The sequence below is a fragment of the Pundamilia nyererei genome, unplaced genomic scaffold, assembly GCF_000239375.1.
Source record: "Pundamilia nyererei isolate P.nyererei 1_Seehausen unplaced genomic scaffold, PunNye1.0 scaffold00262, whole genome shotgun sequence".
Classification (NCBI taxonomy): Eukaryota; Metazoa; Chordata; class Actinopteri; order Cichliformes; family Cichlidae; genus Pundamilia; species Pundamilia nyererei.
In genome coordinates, this window is record NW_005187663.1 from 564,587 (window position 1) to 581,590 (window position 17,004).

Sequence of the window (17,004 nt, forward strand, 5' to 3'; positions counted from 1 at the left end):
TTCAGGAGAAATATAAAGTAACCCCTATGGAAACCATCTATTGGAAACCACTTAGTTGGCTTCATACTTAATTTTAGTGCTAAAGTCACAAAGCATGTAACCAATGCCACATCTTCCCCCTCAGATGTACTGGACAGTGCTTTGACTCTGTAATGTATCTCTGCCTCTTTAGTAGAATCATTGAAAAAAAAACACAGAAGAAGAAGATTTAAAAAAATACACAAAAAAGTGAAGATCAAGTCTGACATAAGAAACGCTAAATGCGTATGACAGCTCATTTATTTGTTTTTCTCCCAATGTGAAATTTTATAAATACAGAACTTTGGTAACATTTTACTTTAAAGTCCTGCATCACTTAACAGTTACTGCATCAATTTATAGAGTCAAGCCTAAACCGTTTTATATAATCAGATTCACTTCAATAGTTTAAAAGATACGCGTTTTTCTTTTTCAGGCCAATTAGCCAATTGTTGATTACAACATTTAGATAGAATATTTGTATCATTAATTTCATTATCTGTCTAAGGTGCCATGGTCTGCAAGAGAGTGTGGATACCCATGCAAAAATATCCAGGAAAGTCAGCATGGCCTAGCTGATCTCTCACTAAAATTAAAAACATTCAGACTTGTCCAATTATAGCTCCATTGTTTAACCCAAACACCAAAAAGATCTCTAAAAATGGCTTTAGTGGTTTTAGTGTGCATTTATGTCATCTTGGTCATGCCCCAGCCATAAGTAAAGGTGGGATTCCTTAAAATATAGATATTAGAATATTTTTTTAACAAATTCCAATTCATGGTAAAATAACTAGAGGAGCATCAACACACTGAAGTAAAATGGGTGCATATTCAAAACAGCTTAAAGCTACTTTATATAAATAACATTAATAGAAATAATAATACTAAACTAAACTTTTCCACATTTTAGTGGTTCAAAATGAAAACTGACTTACAATATATCCAAACATTTACCACAAATCATTTTGCACATAAGTAACTGTCAAGATTAGACAGGACTGCAAAGTAAAGTTCAGGTTTATGTTAACAAGCATATTACTGTACATCCTGTAGAATTCCTGAGTTTAGCCTCCCATAATGCATGAGAGAAGAAGAGAATCCAATGGAACACAGAAAGAGAGAAAGCTGCCAGTGCTTTTATTTTATACCAGTCCAAAAAATACCTGCTGAACAATATTGAAAGACAATACTGGTATCATTCATTTAAAAAAACAGAAAAGAAACAAATGCTTTAAATATCAAAGTATGCACAGATCGTGTCATTTAGCCCCAAACTCTAAGCACAGTCTTGTCTGTTGTGTTCTTCTGTTGTGCATTTCACAGTCATCTCCTGACAGAAATCCACTGTTACAGTGGGGCTACATACTTCGTCAGTAGATTCAAGCACTAGTGAAAGCTCAGGATCCTCCTGCCTTAAAGGCAACATCTCCTCTGCGGGCTGCCTATCCTCTAACCCCTCCTGATTGGCATTCAAATTAGATGTACAAGCAACCTCACTTTGTTGGGTCACAGGTGACGTGGGTTGGACAGACCCGTCCTCAGTTGAAGGTGATGAGGGGTTGGATGTGAGATCAATGCTGGCAAAGTCGGGTGATGGCTGGCTGCCCTGCACCTCCCTACACACTTGCTGGGAGAGGAAAGAGAGGTTCTGCAACAGCTCGGACATACAAACCTTCAGCCTGTTTCGCTCGCTAAGCAGCTTCTCCTTCTCACGTACCTGGGTTCATAAGACAAAGCATCATCAGGTTATCATGACATTGCTGTTCCCTCATTGCTGATCACTTCATCAGGTTAACTGCAGCCCACTTCCTATCTGGCCCCACACCGATCATTACAGTTATAAGCCTGTGAAGAATCTTTTAACTCAATCTCATGTCTACACGAGCAGCCTCTTTGCTTTTCAATAAAAGTTGCAACGTCAAGTTTAGACCTAGTAAAATTTATATATCATATATTGTTACATTACAGACAAGTGCTTACAAGATTGATATTAGTGAGTTTCTTAATAGGCGTAATAGCACTGGAGCTGGGAATCAATGTAACAACTGTCAATATATTCCAACAGATATTTACGTACAGCAGGAAAAACCCCTGCAAAAGTGGACTGACAATGATCCACTATTGCTTAACATGAGAAAAATCAAGGAGGGTTTCCCTTATGGCAGTCTTTAGTAGTGACGCCATTTAATTTTCTTTTTTTTTTCAAATTAAGATTCCACTAAGGTGGAAGCCTTCCACCCCTTGGCTTTGCATTAAAATTCTGAGAAGAATTGGTGACAAAGGGGAGCCCTGGAAAAGTCCAACTTCCATTGCAAACAAGTCTGCCTACTTGCCAGCAAAGCAGGAAGTCACTGAAGGTGTATGGTGTGTAACAGCAAGCTGGATATCACATACTCCCACAGAGTTCCACAGAATTCCCACAGAATCCACAAACCAGAGGTGGACTTGTTGGGCAAACTCGCATGCACCCTGAAACAAGAGCTAGTTCAAAGTTCCATGACCAGGGTCAACACCACATAGTGTAGTGAGATATTAATAATGATGATAATCTCCTTTTCAGTATTTTGGAGTAGACTTTTCCAGTGAAGCTGAGTAGCATGATCACCCCATAAGTGGAGCACACCCTCCATGAATCGCTAGTCCACACAGGAAAGTACAAATGGAGAGGGTGAGTGGAGGCACTCACACAGATTCTGTCACTACAGCATCTGTGTTAGGTCTGTTATTCCAAAAAGCCAAATATAATAAATGTGAGGTTAGTACCAGCATTTGTGGATTTAAATTATAGTTCAAGCTTATGGATCACTAAGGGTTTACAAAATGCATGTAAAAAGAAAAATACATTGCACCGGAATTCCTAAAACAAAAAGAAAAGAGGCAAAAAAATATAAAAAATACAAAAATAAATAATTTATTACTCTATATAACATATAACATACTCCGATAGACCTCAAGAGCAACTTAGTTAGTATCTTGCCCATATTTGGCATTCAGACTGGAGCAGCCAGGGATTGAACAACCAACCTTTCAATTAGTAGATGACCTGTGGTACCTCCTGAGCTACACCCACACCCATATTGTTTTCTTTCACCATATTTACAAATTCCCTGTAAAAAGTTCATACTTTTAATTGCTTTTAAATCTGTGAATGGCTTAGATACATTGTTAACACGCTCACTGGACAGACCTGTAGAGCATTAGCTTTTCAATGTGGATACTGGAGAACATGTTATATTAAAATATGGCTTAAGAAGTGTCACATTTCCATTTTATACCCACAAACCTGTGTGTATGTGTATTAGTTGACCATACCAGTTTGTGAATCTCGCTCTCCAGGTTCTGGATGCAGTCTAGCTTCCTCTTGCGACAGCGCTGGGCAGCAATGCGATTTTTGCTGCGCCTGCGGATGTCATGGATGAATTCCAGCTGTTCTGAGTTCAGTTTATGCATCTTGATGAGAATCTGGAAGTCATTGCGTGGCAAGTTGGTGATCTGGTCCACAGGAAAAGGCAGCTTCACCTACAAAAACCAGGTCTTTATTGCAGTCTATTTAACTTTAAACCAAATGAATCAGGACTGTTGCCATGGAAATTAAGAAAACTATATTTTATGCTTAAGATATTTTCTATTTACATTTACAAATAAAGTTTATATAAAATGCTGTTTGGAAGTCTGCGAACCCTCAAATGTTTCCTTTTTTATTTTTATTTTGCATAAATATGACCTAAAACATTAGATTTTAACCTGTCCTAAAATTAGATGAAGTGAACTCAATCAAAAAAAAAAAAATCAGACTCTTCACGTATTTATACAAGAAAATTATTTAACATACATATCTGCAATTTTTCTATATCTACGACTTCAGTGGGATCACACACTCTGATCTTTTCTCTGCTTTTTGCAGATGATCTGGTTTTGTTGGTGTCACCAAGTGACAACCACGAGCCTGCACTGTTGAGAAGATGTAACTGAGATGAGAAATGGCATTTCTAACTCTGGAGTCATGGCTCTCACCTGAGTGGCTGTCCCAAGTGGAGATGTTCAGCTGTCTCAGGGTCTTGGTCATAAATCATTATATTAAGTGGTGCCCCCAGTAAAGTACTTAACTATAAATTTGAATATTTTTACACTGTGAATATAAGACTTCAACATAGAAAGACTTATTATAGACATAACTGTTATTAGTATGTGTTCAGAAATGGAAGAAGTATCAATTGCTGCAGTTGCATGTTGTCAGATGGAGTGCACTGTGATATAAAATCCACTAGATGTCAGTATTAGTATTGCTGTTTGTGCACCAGCTCAGGCACAAAGAACAGAGACTATCGGCTTACCTTTCTATGCAACTCTGCCTTATCAAAACGGTTATAGTTCTGTGTATTCTTCTTCTTTCCATGGAAACACACTGACATTTTTTTTATCTATTGACTGAATAAATAAAAGACTCATAAACAAATTTCAATGCATCTGATTTAAAATACTAAGGCATTGACAGCATGTGTATGTTGACCACTTCTTTTTTCTCTTAGCTTTACATTGCATCAGAACAGTCCACTACAACAGCACAAACTGTTCTCTTCAAACAAGCAATGCTCAGCACAACATTCAAGTATGGTATCATTTATTGCGCTGACAATGGGAAGAGGCACTTATTTGCTCACAACCTGTCACAAAAATATACCATTTGCACCCATTTCTTTTGTTGAACTTAGGAAAAATATGAAAGATATCCCATTTTGACAGCTATAAAATTTAATTTTTGATCCAACAAGGTGATTCGAGCTATTATATTTTATATCGGCATGGGGTGCTATGTTTAACCTGGACAAACTGGACACGGTTTGAACTGAGGAGAAAAGAAGAAGTGACAGGCTCAAAAACGGCAAATGAATACTATCTGAAAGTCACTTTCTTTGAAAAAGACCTAACACAGGACGTCAGAGATGCATGTGGCCCTTCAGCTGATTCACAAACTGTTCGTAAATGGTCTCAGTGGAAGGGTGGCTGGAGAGAAGCCATTCCTCAGTAAAGGCTATAGGGAGCAACGACCTAGGTATGCCACACTATACAAGAACTGGACTGAACATCAGTGCCGATGGGTCTTATACAGTGGTCAGGTTTTGATCCACACGGCAATATCATCTGGAAAGAGTCTGTTTAGCAAAAGCTTCATTTGTCAGTATGAAACCATCCCAAACACACTAACAATGTAGTAAAAGCATAACTGGCTAGAAAAACACACAGTCGGCCCATCAGTCACGGACTGGCCTCCAACATTTGCTCAGTACTGTATATATTCATAACCTGCATAACTGGAGCTTGGGTCAGCAGATGGGAGATGTGGGCAGCACATCCATGGACATCCTGCCTGCACTCTCTTCTTTGCCTTTTTGTGCAGTTTGGTATTTAAATTCATCAAACTTCACTATCTCTACTTCTGCTCTTGACATCGTCAGTTTTACACCTGCCTCCCTGTCAACATGTATTCTGTCTCGCTTCTACTGACTTTCATTCCTCTTCTTTTCTGCTGCAAACCAAATATATACAGTTCTGCTTTTATGCAGTTCTCATGCCAGAAAGACAGTTCCCAGACGACCTCAATGCCAACACACTGACATTTTAGCCAATGGAGTATAATAAAGAGCCATACTAACCTCAGGTCCAGAGATTCGAGAGGTGCTACTTTCACTGTCTCCCTCTGAGAAAGAGCCTGATTCATCACTGGAGTTCCCACCACTAGCACTGAATGTCTTTTCAGATTTAATCTTTGTGTAGTCTTGAGTGAGGACTACTTCATTGTGGGGATTCCTGTGCTCCACCATCCCAGCCAGGCAGTGAGGAAGTCCAGAAATTGAGCCTGACTGTGACGATGAGGAAAAGTCAAACTGGGACGAAGTAGAAGATGAGCTACCAATGGTTGCATCCTCTGGGTAAGAGTATGAGGCACGGGGGCTGGAAATCTGGTTGCATGATGTAGAAGTAGTAGGAGAGTCCACTGATGTTTTCGTTGAAACGGGGCAGCTGGTAATAAGGAATGACTGACTAGAGGGAAGGGATTCCTCCTGCATCAAGGTTGAGATGGCCTCATCAACATATGTATGGGACAGCATATGTTGCTTGATAGGCACAGAAGAGAAAATGACACTGCGTCTGTCCAGCTTCCCTTCATGCTTAGACACCGAATTTTCAAGGTTTCTACTTATACCAGTAAGTGCTGCTGGTATCACATTGGCAATGCCAGTGTTGAGGTCAACTTCATCCAGAGATTCCCTCTTGGTTTGTGGTCTCTGTATGACCAGTTCTTTGTAATGGTTGAGAGACAGTTGGTTGCTTAGTAGCTGCTGAATGGTGGTGCTTGGCATGCTGCTGAGACCACCTCTCTGGAGGTATGAATGCAAACAGGAAGAGTATGATACTTGGCTGGAAGATTGCACATCTTCTACTGGAACCCCTTCTACCTCTAACTCCATCTCCAATACCTCCTCAGTACACAAGTCTGAGTTGCTGTCATTCCTTTCATCTCCTTCTTCCTCAAATAAACAGGGTTCTTCTTTGATCCTGGAGGGAGTAAGACGTGTTTGCGGAACAGCGCTACTGTCGGTGAAGTGTGAGCTCAGAGGGCTAATTGAGGTATGGTTAACCAAAATGATGTCATTACTAATATGATGGTTCTCTACATTGTGCTTGTTGTCACAAACTGCATCCTGATATTTCTTATATTTTGGACACTGCGGCAGGTCAGCAAGAACATGACTGTCCTGCTGCCTTATGTCTGCAGAATCATAACAGGATATTTCCTCAGAAAAGATTGGATTCTCTGTTGTGATATGATCATCGTATTCCACCGTGCCATTATGGTTAGGTTGGCTGTCATTCTTAAGCTGGGCTTGAAGGAACCGGAAGCAAGAGTCCTCCAAATTATGGATACCTAGGACGTCCGCGCACACAATTACTTCATGGATGTTTTCCTGACTTAAAACCAGCTTGGCGGTGTAGGCAAACTGAAGCAGTGGAGCGAAACCTTTGGCTGTCACCTGTGGAACAGAATTGAGGAGTCAAATTAAAGAATGAAAAACATCTACTGTATTTAAAAATTAGATCATATTATATCGATGCAAATTTCTTTTGGAAGACCAGATCACAGCTCACAGCAAAAACTGAGCTAGCAAACCTCAACACCTCCCCTAAATATGGACTGAAGTCAAATCTTCAGTATCACTACACTAATCACTGTCACTCCCTCCCTCAGTTACTTGCCATATACAAGCAGTGACCTTACATCAGGACAAGCAAGCCAAACACTGCTTGTCAAGTGAAATCCTAAAATTTAACATCAATTATAACCAAATCAGAAGTGAAGCACCATTTCTTTTCAATTACTGTGGCCACAGTTAGCTTTTGTCTTTGGAAGCACATTTAAGTGTGTTTGACTTGAATCTACTGGAAACTCTTGCATTTATTGTTTTTATAGGTGTGTCCATGCCCCGTTTACCATCTTAATATTTTTTGATTTTCCTATAGATATAGACAGTTAACACACAATGCTCAACTCTTTTAAGTCAGCTCTGTTATCTTCTGCTTCTAAATTCAGGTAAAATAGAGGTTATTGTACTTGGCCCTAAAAAATATGTGTTTATACACCACTTTGCATTTAATCGTTACTTATTATTAATATCTGTCTCTCTTCCACAGCATGCTTGTTCTGTCTTCCTCACTTCACCCCAAATCGGTTATGGCAGATGGCCGCCACTCTCTGAGCCTTGTTCTGCCAAAGTTTTCTTCCTGTTAAAAGGGAGTTTTTTTCTTCCCACTGTCCCCAAGCACTTGCTCACAGGGAGTTATCTGATTGTTGGGGTTTTTCTGTCTTCTCTGTATCATTGCAGCGCCTTGAAGCAACTGTGATTTGGTTCTATATAAATAAAACTGAATTACATTTTTTTTATCAATATTTTAATATACAGTGAAAAAATTCCCAGCACTTCACTTGTACCACGTTTTGTCATATTACAGCCTTATTCCAAAGTACACCACATTCCCAAAGGTATTCATGTTTGCAGACAAGCTAGTTCCTGGTGACCATACAGGAGCAGTAATGATAGCCAGAGGCCTCAGGAAAGCACTTGCATGACTGTGTGGGGTCATCTAATGTGTGTCACTACGGTATAACGTCAGGTAAGGCCTATAAAACAACTGGAGCACTGTTATTACTTTCCGGATGCACTGCATAGTACTTATTTCAGTTGCAATGTGGCCTGTTTTTTGAGTAAATCTGTGTTTTTAGAGATATGTAGAAAAGTAATCACACACCACAGTACACAAGTGTACTATATTACACATCTCCAACTACTGCATAAGCTTTGCTGAAAATACCAAGTGCTATAATTGAAGGGCACTTACAAACTCTTTGCTATAGGACAAACACTGGCATAAGAATCACAGAGTACAGGGGGACACTAACAGCACTATGTAAATGAAACATTTTTCCAAAGAAAAAATAAATTTTCCAAAATGATGTAACAACTGTAACGACGGAGTGCAGATCATCATCCTATTATATCCACTAATTTCAGACAACTTTTAACATCACATTTGACTAGAACACTATAGGAGTTCATGGTCAGCTCAGTTACTTCAACGTGTCCAAGTCGTGTGGCTGAAAAACAATGAGGTATAATGCTTGTAGCTGTGAGAGACCAAGAACAGTGTATTATATGTACACATGGGCTGATATAATATTTAGTAGCTTTAAACTTATAATACATAATAAATCTATTAATTTAGTCACAGAGTGCTTATGAAACTGGAAGAGATCAATTACAACACTCTTCCTCATAGTAAAAGAAGAAAAAGGAGATGGCACATAACAGTTGGGGGTTAGATATTGTGAGCTGATAATTGTGCCCCATAAGTGACCAATCAACCACTGTCATGGTTATTTTTTCACATTTCTGATTTACTCATTCTTGTCTGGATCCCAGGCAGCACGGTGGCACGGTGGTTAGCACTGTTGCCGCACAGCAAGAAGGTCCTGAGTTCAATTCCACCATCAGGCCGGGGTCTTTCTGTGTGGAGTTTGCATGTTCTCCCCGTGTTTGCGTGGGTTCCCTCCAGGTACTCCGGCTTCTTCCCAAAGACATGCACTTTGTGGGGATAGGTTAATTGGATAATCCAAATTGTCACTAGGTGTGAATGAATGTGAGTGTGAATGGTTGTCTGTCCCTGTGTGTTGGCCCTGCGACAGACTGGCGACCTGTCCAGGGTGTACCCCGCCTCTCGCCCTACAGACAGCTGGGATAGGCTCCAGCGTTCCCCGCGACCCTGAAAAGGATAAGCGGTAGCGAATGGATGGATTGTCTGGATCCCTTCACTTCTTACTGTTATTCATCCTTCAACTCTTTTGCATTAGGTTTACTTTAGAGTGGAGTTGTTAAGTGTGAATGTGATGGACAGGGTTTTTGACACAGTTACAAAATGTATACGTTTACTCTATGTGGGTGTGTGTATGTGCTTGTTCAGTAACATGTATGTATAATGGTATGCATATAACATAAGTCTATTGTGAGCTAGCATCGTCTACATCTCTCTATTGTTGAGATAGGTGGGAAAGTGTATTACCTGTCATCACATCTTCAGAGAAGGTAAAAGGTCTTAACATCCAGCCTTTTAGGTTAAAATACAGAGTGCTAAAACAGAGTTTATCTATACATGCTCTTGCTAATAATAAATCATCTTTATTCTTAGTTAACAATATAATGAAAGTAGAAGTCTGATTAATATTTTGAACGAGAAATGCATTTTAAATAATGACAGCGTCTGTTTTAATGCTTTAAGGGATTTTGACATGACCTTGGCAGATTAGTATCGTGATCAATATACTCAATACTTGTACATGAATAGTAAAAAGAAGAATTATTCTTATGGACAATGTCAGTACTGCAGACATCCACGGCACTCTACACTGTCACACTGTTGTGTCTTGTGTAAATGTTTTCAGGTTCTCAGAACATCGCACTTCTCTTTTTCTCATGCCCATTTATACCAGTTGTTGTCACTCTTACAAATAGAAGTTGTCATGAAATTCTCTGTTAATAAAGTCTGCAATGCGATCAGCTGTGGCCAAGGCATAGTGACAAATGAATGTCCTTCACCTGAGAAATAAAAGGCTATACAACATTCTACAGTAAAATTCTGAGCACCTGAATCTAAATGTGAGCATAAACCACAAAACTTCCATCACAAAGTGGAGGGCCTTTTTTGTTTCAGCTTTTTGTGCACTTGGCAGTTTACTAGGGTATGACATGGGGTGTGAAATGTTAATGGCTTGTCAATGACATAACCGTTCCAAGATTCGAGAGTAGGAGATGGTGCAACAGCTTAAACTTATGATTTCTTTGTGGAGGGAACAGTTTGTTTCAAATTTTGTTACTTCAGTGCTGATGTGGAGGTTTGTCTGAGTGTTGGTGACCTTGTGCTGTGTCCACTGAGGTTGAGGAAACGTGGTTAGGAGACAGGAGGTAACTTTTAGGACTATTTAACCTTATCCCTTAGTGACTCAATGGAGGAAACGTCTGGAGGAAAAGTTGCTTAAAAAGTGTTGCCAATGCTTATCTACACTGAAAGCAAGTCAAGCCCCCTCAACCCCCTCATTGAGATCATTAACAAGACTGGCTATGGATATTGTCTATGGAATAGTGCAATCATTAGCCACCTCCTCTACATTGATGACACCAAGCTGTATGCCAGGAGTGACCAAGATATCAATTTACTGATGCATACCACTAGAATCTACAGCAATGAGCTGGGATAATAAAGTGTCCAAAGGAGGAAACAGAAGCCACTGACATCAAGACACAGAAGCTCCTCACCATGCATGGAGGGTTTCACCCCAAGTCCAGCACCCTGAGACTATACGCTAAGCAGAAGGAAGGAGGCTTAAAACTAGTGAATGTCACAACCACTATCCAGGATTAAACAACAAAGATCCATGAGGGAGAGTACCTGAGCTTGAAGGTTAAAGACCGACCGACTACAGGGCAAGGGGGGAATTATATACACGCATTCACGCACACACACATATATATAAATCAACTCCACACTATGTGCCTATATTTTAATTAAACAACAAACAAAACAAAAAAACCAATACAATGACAAAGTTCAGGCATGCTCATGGGTGTTGGTTGCCACAACAACAAAGAGACAACTGCAAATACTGATTGGTTTTGCTGTATACATGCTGTATTTCCTTACCAAAGCATTTCAGTACAGTACAACATTCATGTTGTATTACATGCCTCAGTGCAACATGGAGGCATGTAAGGCAGATTGCAATCACATAACTGTATTCATCATTATGACAGATCTGGGGCATTACAGTGCTAGCCAGTGGTTCCCTAATGAGCATAGGAGTGGCAGTAACTAGGAGACTACTTCCATTAATACTCTTGCCTTATGTGCCAAAAAATAGCTCAATTTCTGCCAACCCTACTGTTCCATTCATTCTCCCTACCCCTCTTGAGCAAGAAAGGTTATGTTTTCTCCATGTTTTTTATCTGGTATACTCTTGAACATCAACCGGCATAGACGCGCAGCTCCACCGTCTCCTTTTCATGCTTTGTTTCTCCAAAACATGAAATGGTAATCCATTCCTGCATGCAGAAATTGCATTACCAGCAGAGGGAGATAATGTATTTAAAGCCCCGAAGTCAGTAGTGAGCAAAAAACATAGCAAGTACATTTGAGGGTCCTTAATCGTCAGAATCGATTAATCTAGGCAGCTAATATGTGTGTGCATGTAAATGTGTTGATAATGTCTGTGATTATTTTCCTGTTGGCCACCTCCATCTGTTGTTACTGCAGATTACTGCAACTTCTACATATGTGTATATTTTATGTTTTAGAAAGGCAAAGTGGGAAATGGACACGGTGGACCATAATAGCGTCCACTGTTTGTAACAGAAGCAGGAATTTCTCTGTCCATCTACTGTTAAATTTTACATTTTACAGGATTCAGGATGTGTTAAAACCCAAATTGCTGTGTATCAAGTGTATCCCCACATGCTTGCTATTAAAAGCCATTTTAGTCTTATAATTGTTTTTTCACAAACACATCTATGTTTATGTTGTCTATTAACTTGCAGTTGTTTACAAAAATCAATTCATTATAAAAATCTCAAATAACTATGAGAAAAACTGAATGTTCACCTGCGCATGTTCTTTTCCCACTGTTATTCTTGTATATGTACTGCTGTGTGCTGTGGTGCATGGGGAAGCTGTACTCTCTCAGAGATAACAGTACATTAAAAAAAAGAGTGACCTGAAACCAAGACTAGAAAAATCATTCTTTATTTTAAAACAAGATTAATATAATCATCGATTAAAACAACAACAAATACAGCAAATCATATTCAAGTAATAAATATTTTTTCTTACAAACAAAGCCCAAAATACTGGCAAATATAGTGTTCGCTTCATAAGCTTGAAACACTCAGGGATATGAGTCTTATGGTCAGGGTGCTGTCTTAGTGCAAAGTTTTCAGGCTGAATTATCCTGAGATGCCTGAGCTGGCAGAGTTAAGAGAGAGAAAGAAAATGTTAGACATACCAGTGTAGACCTGGACGGGTAAATGCATCAGGAGATAAGGTGTGATTTCTAAAAACCAATTTTAATGATGTTAATGAATTAGTTGTTGATGGTAAACAGTGTGTCATCAGTTACTATGAATTTGTGTGCTCAATATACACTAAAAAAAGAGTGTGTGGTAACATACGTAATACAGCTGTATAAAACTGCTTTATTAGATGATTCTTCTTTTCAGAGCTGGTGTCATATTTTAAACTTACCATGTCTTTTTAGTCTCATTCTGAGTCCTCCGCCTTCCCTCTGTTTCTGTCATCAGCTGAGCTGTAACGTCACACAGATGCTAACAGTCAACTGTATACAAAACTTCTCAAAAATACTGTTTTTTTTATTTAAAGCCATATATCAGAAAAATAGCTATCAGTTTCCCTGATTGTTGTGCAGTTATCATACCAGTTTGTACATAGCAGAGGATAAATGACTTTAAACAGACCAGACAGCTTAATTCCTCAATGCTATATTTAGCTAATATTTCACTTGGTCAACACAGCAAAAAATCACAACTGAAAGCTTTTCTTTCTGATTTCATAACATTTAAAAAACCCGAGCTCAAACTTCTTACCTTCTAAAAGTGCATCTGAAACTTCAGTGCTGGCACAGCTGTTACTAACTTCCAGGAACTATTTGCGAGGCTCCATGATCCACCATTGCTGTGAAAAATGGTCCATTGGAGTGAATCGAGATGACAAGACTGTAGTTTCAACAGCTTTGCTATGTATGGCTTTCTGCATTTGAACTGAAACAATGCTGCCCCTTAATCGCCTGGCTGGTGTTTCAGTGCCTGTAACTTCTTATAACTAAAGTACATGGACCTTTCACCCAGGAACATAAGAAAATGTTTTTTCAGATTGCTGGGTAGCTATTTTGACATATTTGACTTTATTTTTTAAAATAAGACAGAAAGAAAAAGAAAAGAGAGAAAGAAGGAAGCTGTGTACTTTAAAGTAAGCAAACAGATTTTACTTATCTACCTGTAGGTTTATGTTTAGTCCTGTTAAGCCACATCTGTAAGCTGTCACTTTTATTTGTTTTTAACTCACTCAGATCTTTATTGCTTTATAATGAGTCTTTTGACAATATTTTAACCGACCAGTTAATAAAACATTATTAACCAGTTATTAAGTTATTTCTTTCAATACTTTTCCAAATAATTTTGGAATGAGAAAAAGATAGAGAGGGAGATAACTAAGTTCTCAAAAGCAGATGCCATGTAAAGGTAAATGCACTGGTTCTTGAATAGCACTTTTTTTTTTACTATACTTGAGCACTCAAATCACTACATACAATACAGCTCATTCACCCATTCTTACAAGCACTTGTACAGTATGTATGCAGGCAGCACAATGGCACAGTGGTTAGCACTGTTGCCTCACAGATAAAGACATGCACTTTGTGGGGATGGGTTAATTGAAAAGTCTAAATTGCCCATAGGAGTGAATGTGAGTGCGAATGGTTGTTTGTCCCTGTGTGTTGGCCCTGCGACAGACTGGCGACCTGTCCAGGGTGTACCCCGCCTCCTGCCCTATGACAGCTGGGATAGACTCCAGCATCCCCCTGCGACCCGGAAAAGGATAAGCGGAAGCAAATGGATGGATGGATGATAGATGCATCAGAGAGCCACTTGGGATTCAGTATCTTGTCAAATTAAACTTGAATGCAACAAACCTTCTGATTAGTAGATAATCTACTTCCTGAGCTACAACCACCCCTATGTACTATAATACTGCTGTAATACAACATTACTTTTTAGTACATTTAAATTTGTATATTTGTCCTTCAAAACATTTTAAAATGAAGAAAGAATCTACTGCTGGCATAAGACCCGTTCATTGCTGCCCTTAAAACCACACTGTGGTTAAATGACAAATTACCGAATGATGCGAGTTACTTTTAAAATGACAACGCACTTCCTGTATCTCAAGATTTAATTCTGTTAACAAACAAACCACAAGAGAAAACTTCTGAAATAAAAATGTTACCTGCCAAATTACTTTTAATGAGTCATACAAACAAAGCAGAACAACAAATAAAAGCATTTAAACCAAGACTATCCTAAATTTAGAGTCTCAGTGAGCATGCAAAGTTCTGTTGGTCAAAGATGTTTGGACATTTGTAGACACCTACCTCTCCTTTTTGCTGTGGTCTTGGCCAACACCGTATTACACACTCAATACCATTTTTAATTCTGACCCCATCCTGCAAAACCATAAGTGACAGTGAAGAAGTCACATTAAGTTTACTTCTTACTTCTTCTTCTTTAATTAATTTTCCCAATTATTTAAATAAATATTTAAGATTAAGTTCACAAATTATTGTGATAATTATTATTTAGATAAATATAATTATTTACATAATTCCATTACACTGGGGTAAAATATATTTTAGAACTTAACAAAGGGTAAAACTGTAAAATTCCTTTAAATTTAAAATTTTAATAATTAAATGCATCTGTATGGAGCAGTGCTATGCATTTCTGATCTGTCAGGAAGCATGGGATGAGGCAAATACAGCACTCAAAACCCAGCAGACTAAAGTGAAAACTAACCTTTAATAAAGTTGTATACAGATGTCAATGATACAGTAAAACACAGGATTGCAGAGGGAAAAAAACACAGCAAACACTAAATTTCTTCAGACTACAGGGATTATATGACAGAAGGTTCACAAACAATCTGAAAAAAAAATCCAAAGAAAATAGGTTCTAAATACACACAAGGGAATTAAGGTAAGTAGAGATGGGAAATAAAGTACAGCTAAAACTAATTAACACAGTGATACAAATGGAAGAAAACTGAATGCAACATACAACAACAGACAGTTGACTAACAAAATAAAATAGGAAGGGAGAAACAATCATTTCAAACAGGGAGGAACGGACTACAGATTGAATAATAATAAGGGCTGCACATATGCATTTCGGAATAAAAACACTGTGGTATAATAGCTAGCTAATGCTACTGAACTTAGGTTTGGAATACTTGCCTTGCAGATGCACTACGTTCCGTGGTGCCCACTGCTGACTGTGAATGGTCCTTTTTTCTCACTCTAAACTCACTATTGTTACTTTTATAAAAACATTTTTATAAATGTTTTTATAAAAGTTCATGCTGCTTATCTGAAAAAACGCTATAAGATGACACTAAATTATATTGTATTTTTAATAATGCGAGCCTGTAATTTTGCAGGCATCTTATATGTATTGCTCAAACTCATTAAACTTGCAGATTCATTAAGAATAATATAGAATATGCATGCTATTGCAATAGTATTAGAAAGGCAATGCATTTCTATTATTATTACTTAATAGAAAATAATATAATAATACTATATTATTTTAAGATAGGCAAGTAAAATTAAATACACCATTTGTGATATTACCATACCTTCTAACAGTTTCCTAATCCTTGCAGAAATTATGCCCTAATGATCTGTATGTATATACAGTATGTATGTTTGTATATTCCCCATCTCCTTTTAGACTAGTTGACCAAGCTTGATGAAACTTTGCTTAAACAATGCCTAAAGCAATGTGAATGCCAACATCTATATGACGTATATAAGTATTTCATACACATCACAAAAATATATTTGACAGCTCAACTGAGCACCAAATGGAATACCATAGTATAAAGAGGAATGTCAGAATACAGAATGAAATTTCAGATTGGAGTAGTGCCCCAATAATATGTATCATAGCATCATACTATAATGATTTATATGCAAGTTGTTTAAACTTAAGATGAAGAAAAACTACAATATCTACAGTTACGCCATTATAAATAAGGATAAGTTGAGTTCATGGAGTTTTGTGATTTCTTTGTGCTGTAATTGTAACCCAGTGAGTTTACACAACTCAGTAATGCACTACAACATTGTTATTGTTAATTGTGATTCATCGTTACTCTGTTAATCACTGAGTTGAGCTAAAGTAAATCAATAATAAAATATAAATAATATAAATATAAAAATAAAACTCCAGAGAGTATATTTGACACCCCTACTGGTTAGGAAGGAACAAGCCCCGCCTTCCCCTGCTCTGTACGGTAGTGATGGGATTTCCGGCTCTTTTTAGAGAACCGGCTCTTTCGGCTCGGCTCACTAAAAAGAGTTTTGTTGTGTTTTGTTGCTTTAATTAATTAATTTTCAACAACAATATAAAATTATGCACAAAAGGAATTAGTAATGTAAAAAAAACGTGGTTTTCTTTATGTATTGTTGAGCTAGTTAATAGGTATGCCCTCATTGTCATCTCTTGTGATTTTATTTTGAAAGGATGCCTCCTGTTATGCTGCGGAGTATACGCGAGAGTTCAATAAACAAAGTCACCTTTTGGTGTGAATGTTCCG

The 17,004-nt window shown here is 38.1% G+C and overlaps 1 protein-coding gene across 1 annotated transcript in view; it reads right to left on the reverse strand.

Annotated features, from left to right (window-relative positions):
• Positions 1-6: 6 nt before the first annotated feature.
• bach2a (BTB and CNC homology 1, basic leucine zipper transcription factor 2a) overlaps positions 7-17,004 on the reverse strand; it is a 26,665-nt gene continuing 9,667 nt past the window's right edge. The window contains exons 2-4 of the mRNA XM_005750117.1: positions 5,673-7,052; positions 3,331-3,537; positions 7-1,735 (exon numbers count right to left, since the gene is read on the reverse strand). Of these exons, the coding sequence (XP_005750174.1) occupies positions 1,295-1,735; positions 3,331-3,537; positions 5,673-7,052 (2,028 nt within the window). The 3' untranslated portion in view covers positions 7-1,294. The remainder of the gene's footprint in view (positions 1,736-3,330; positions 3,538-5,672; positions 7,053-17,004) is intronic.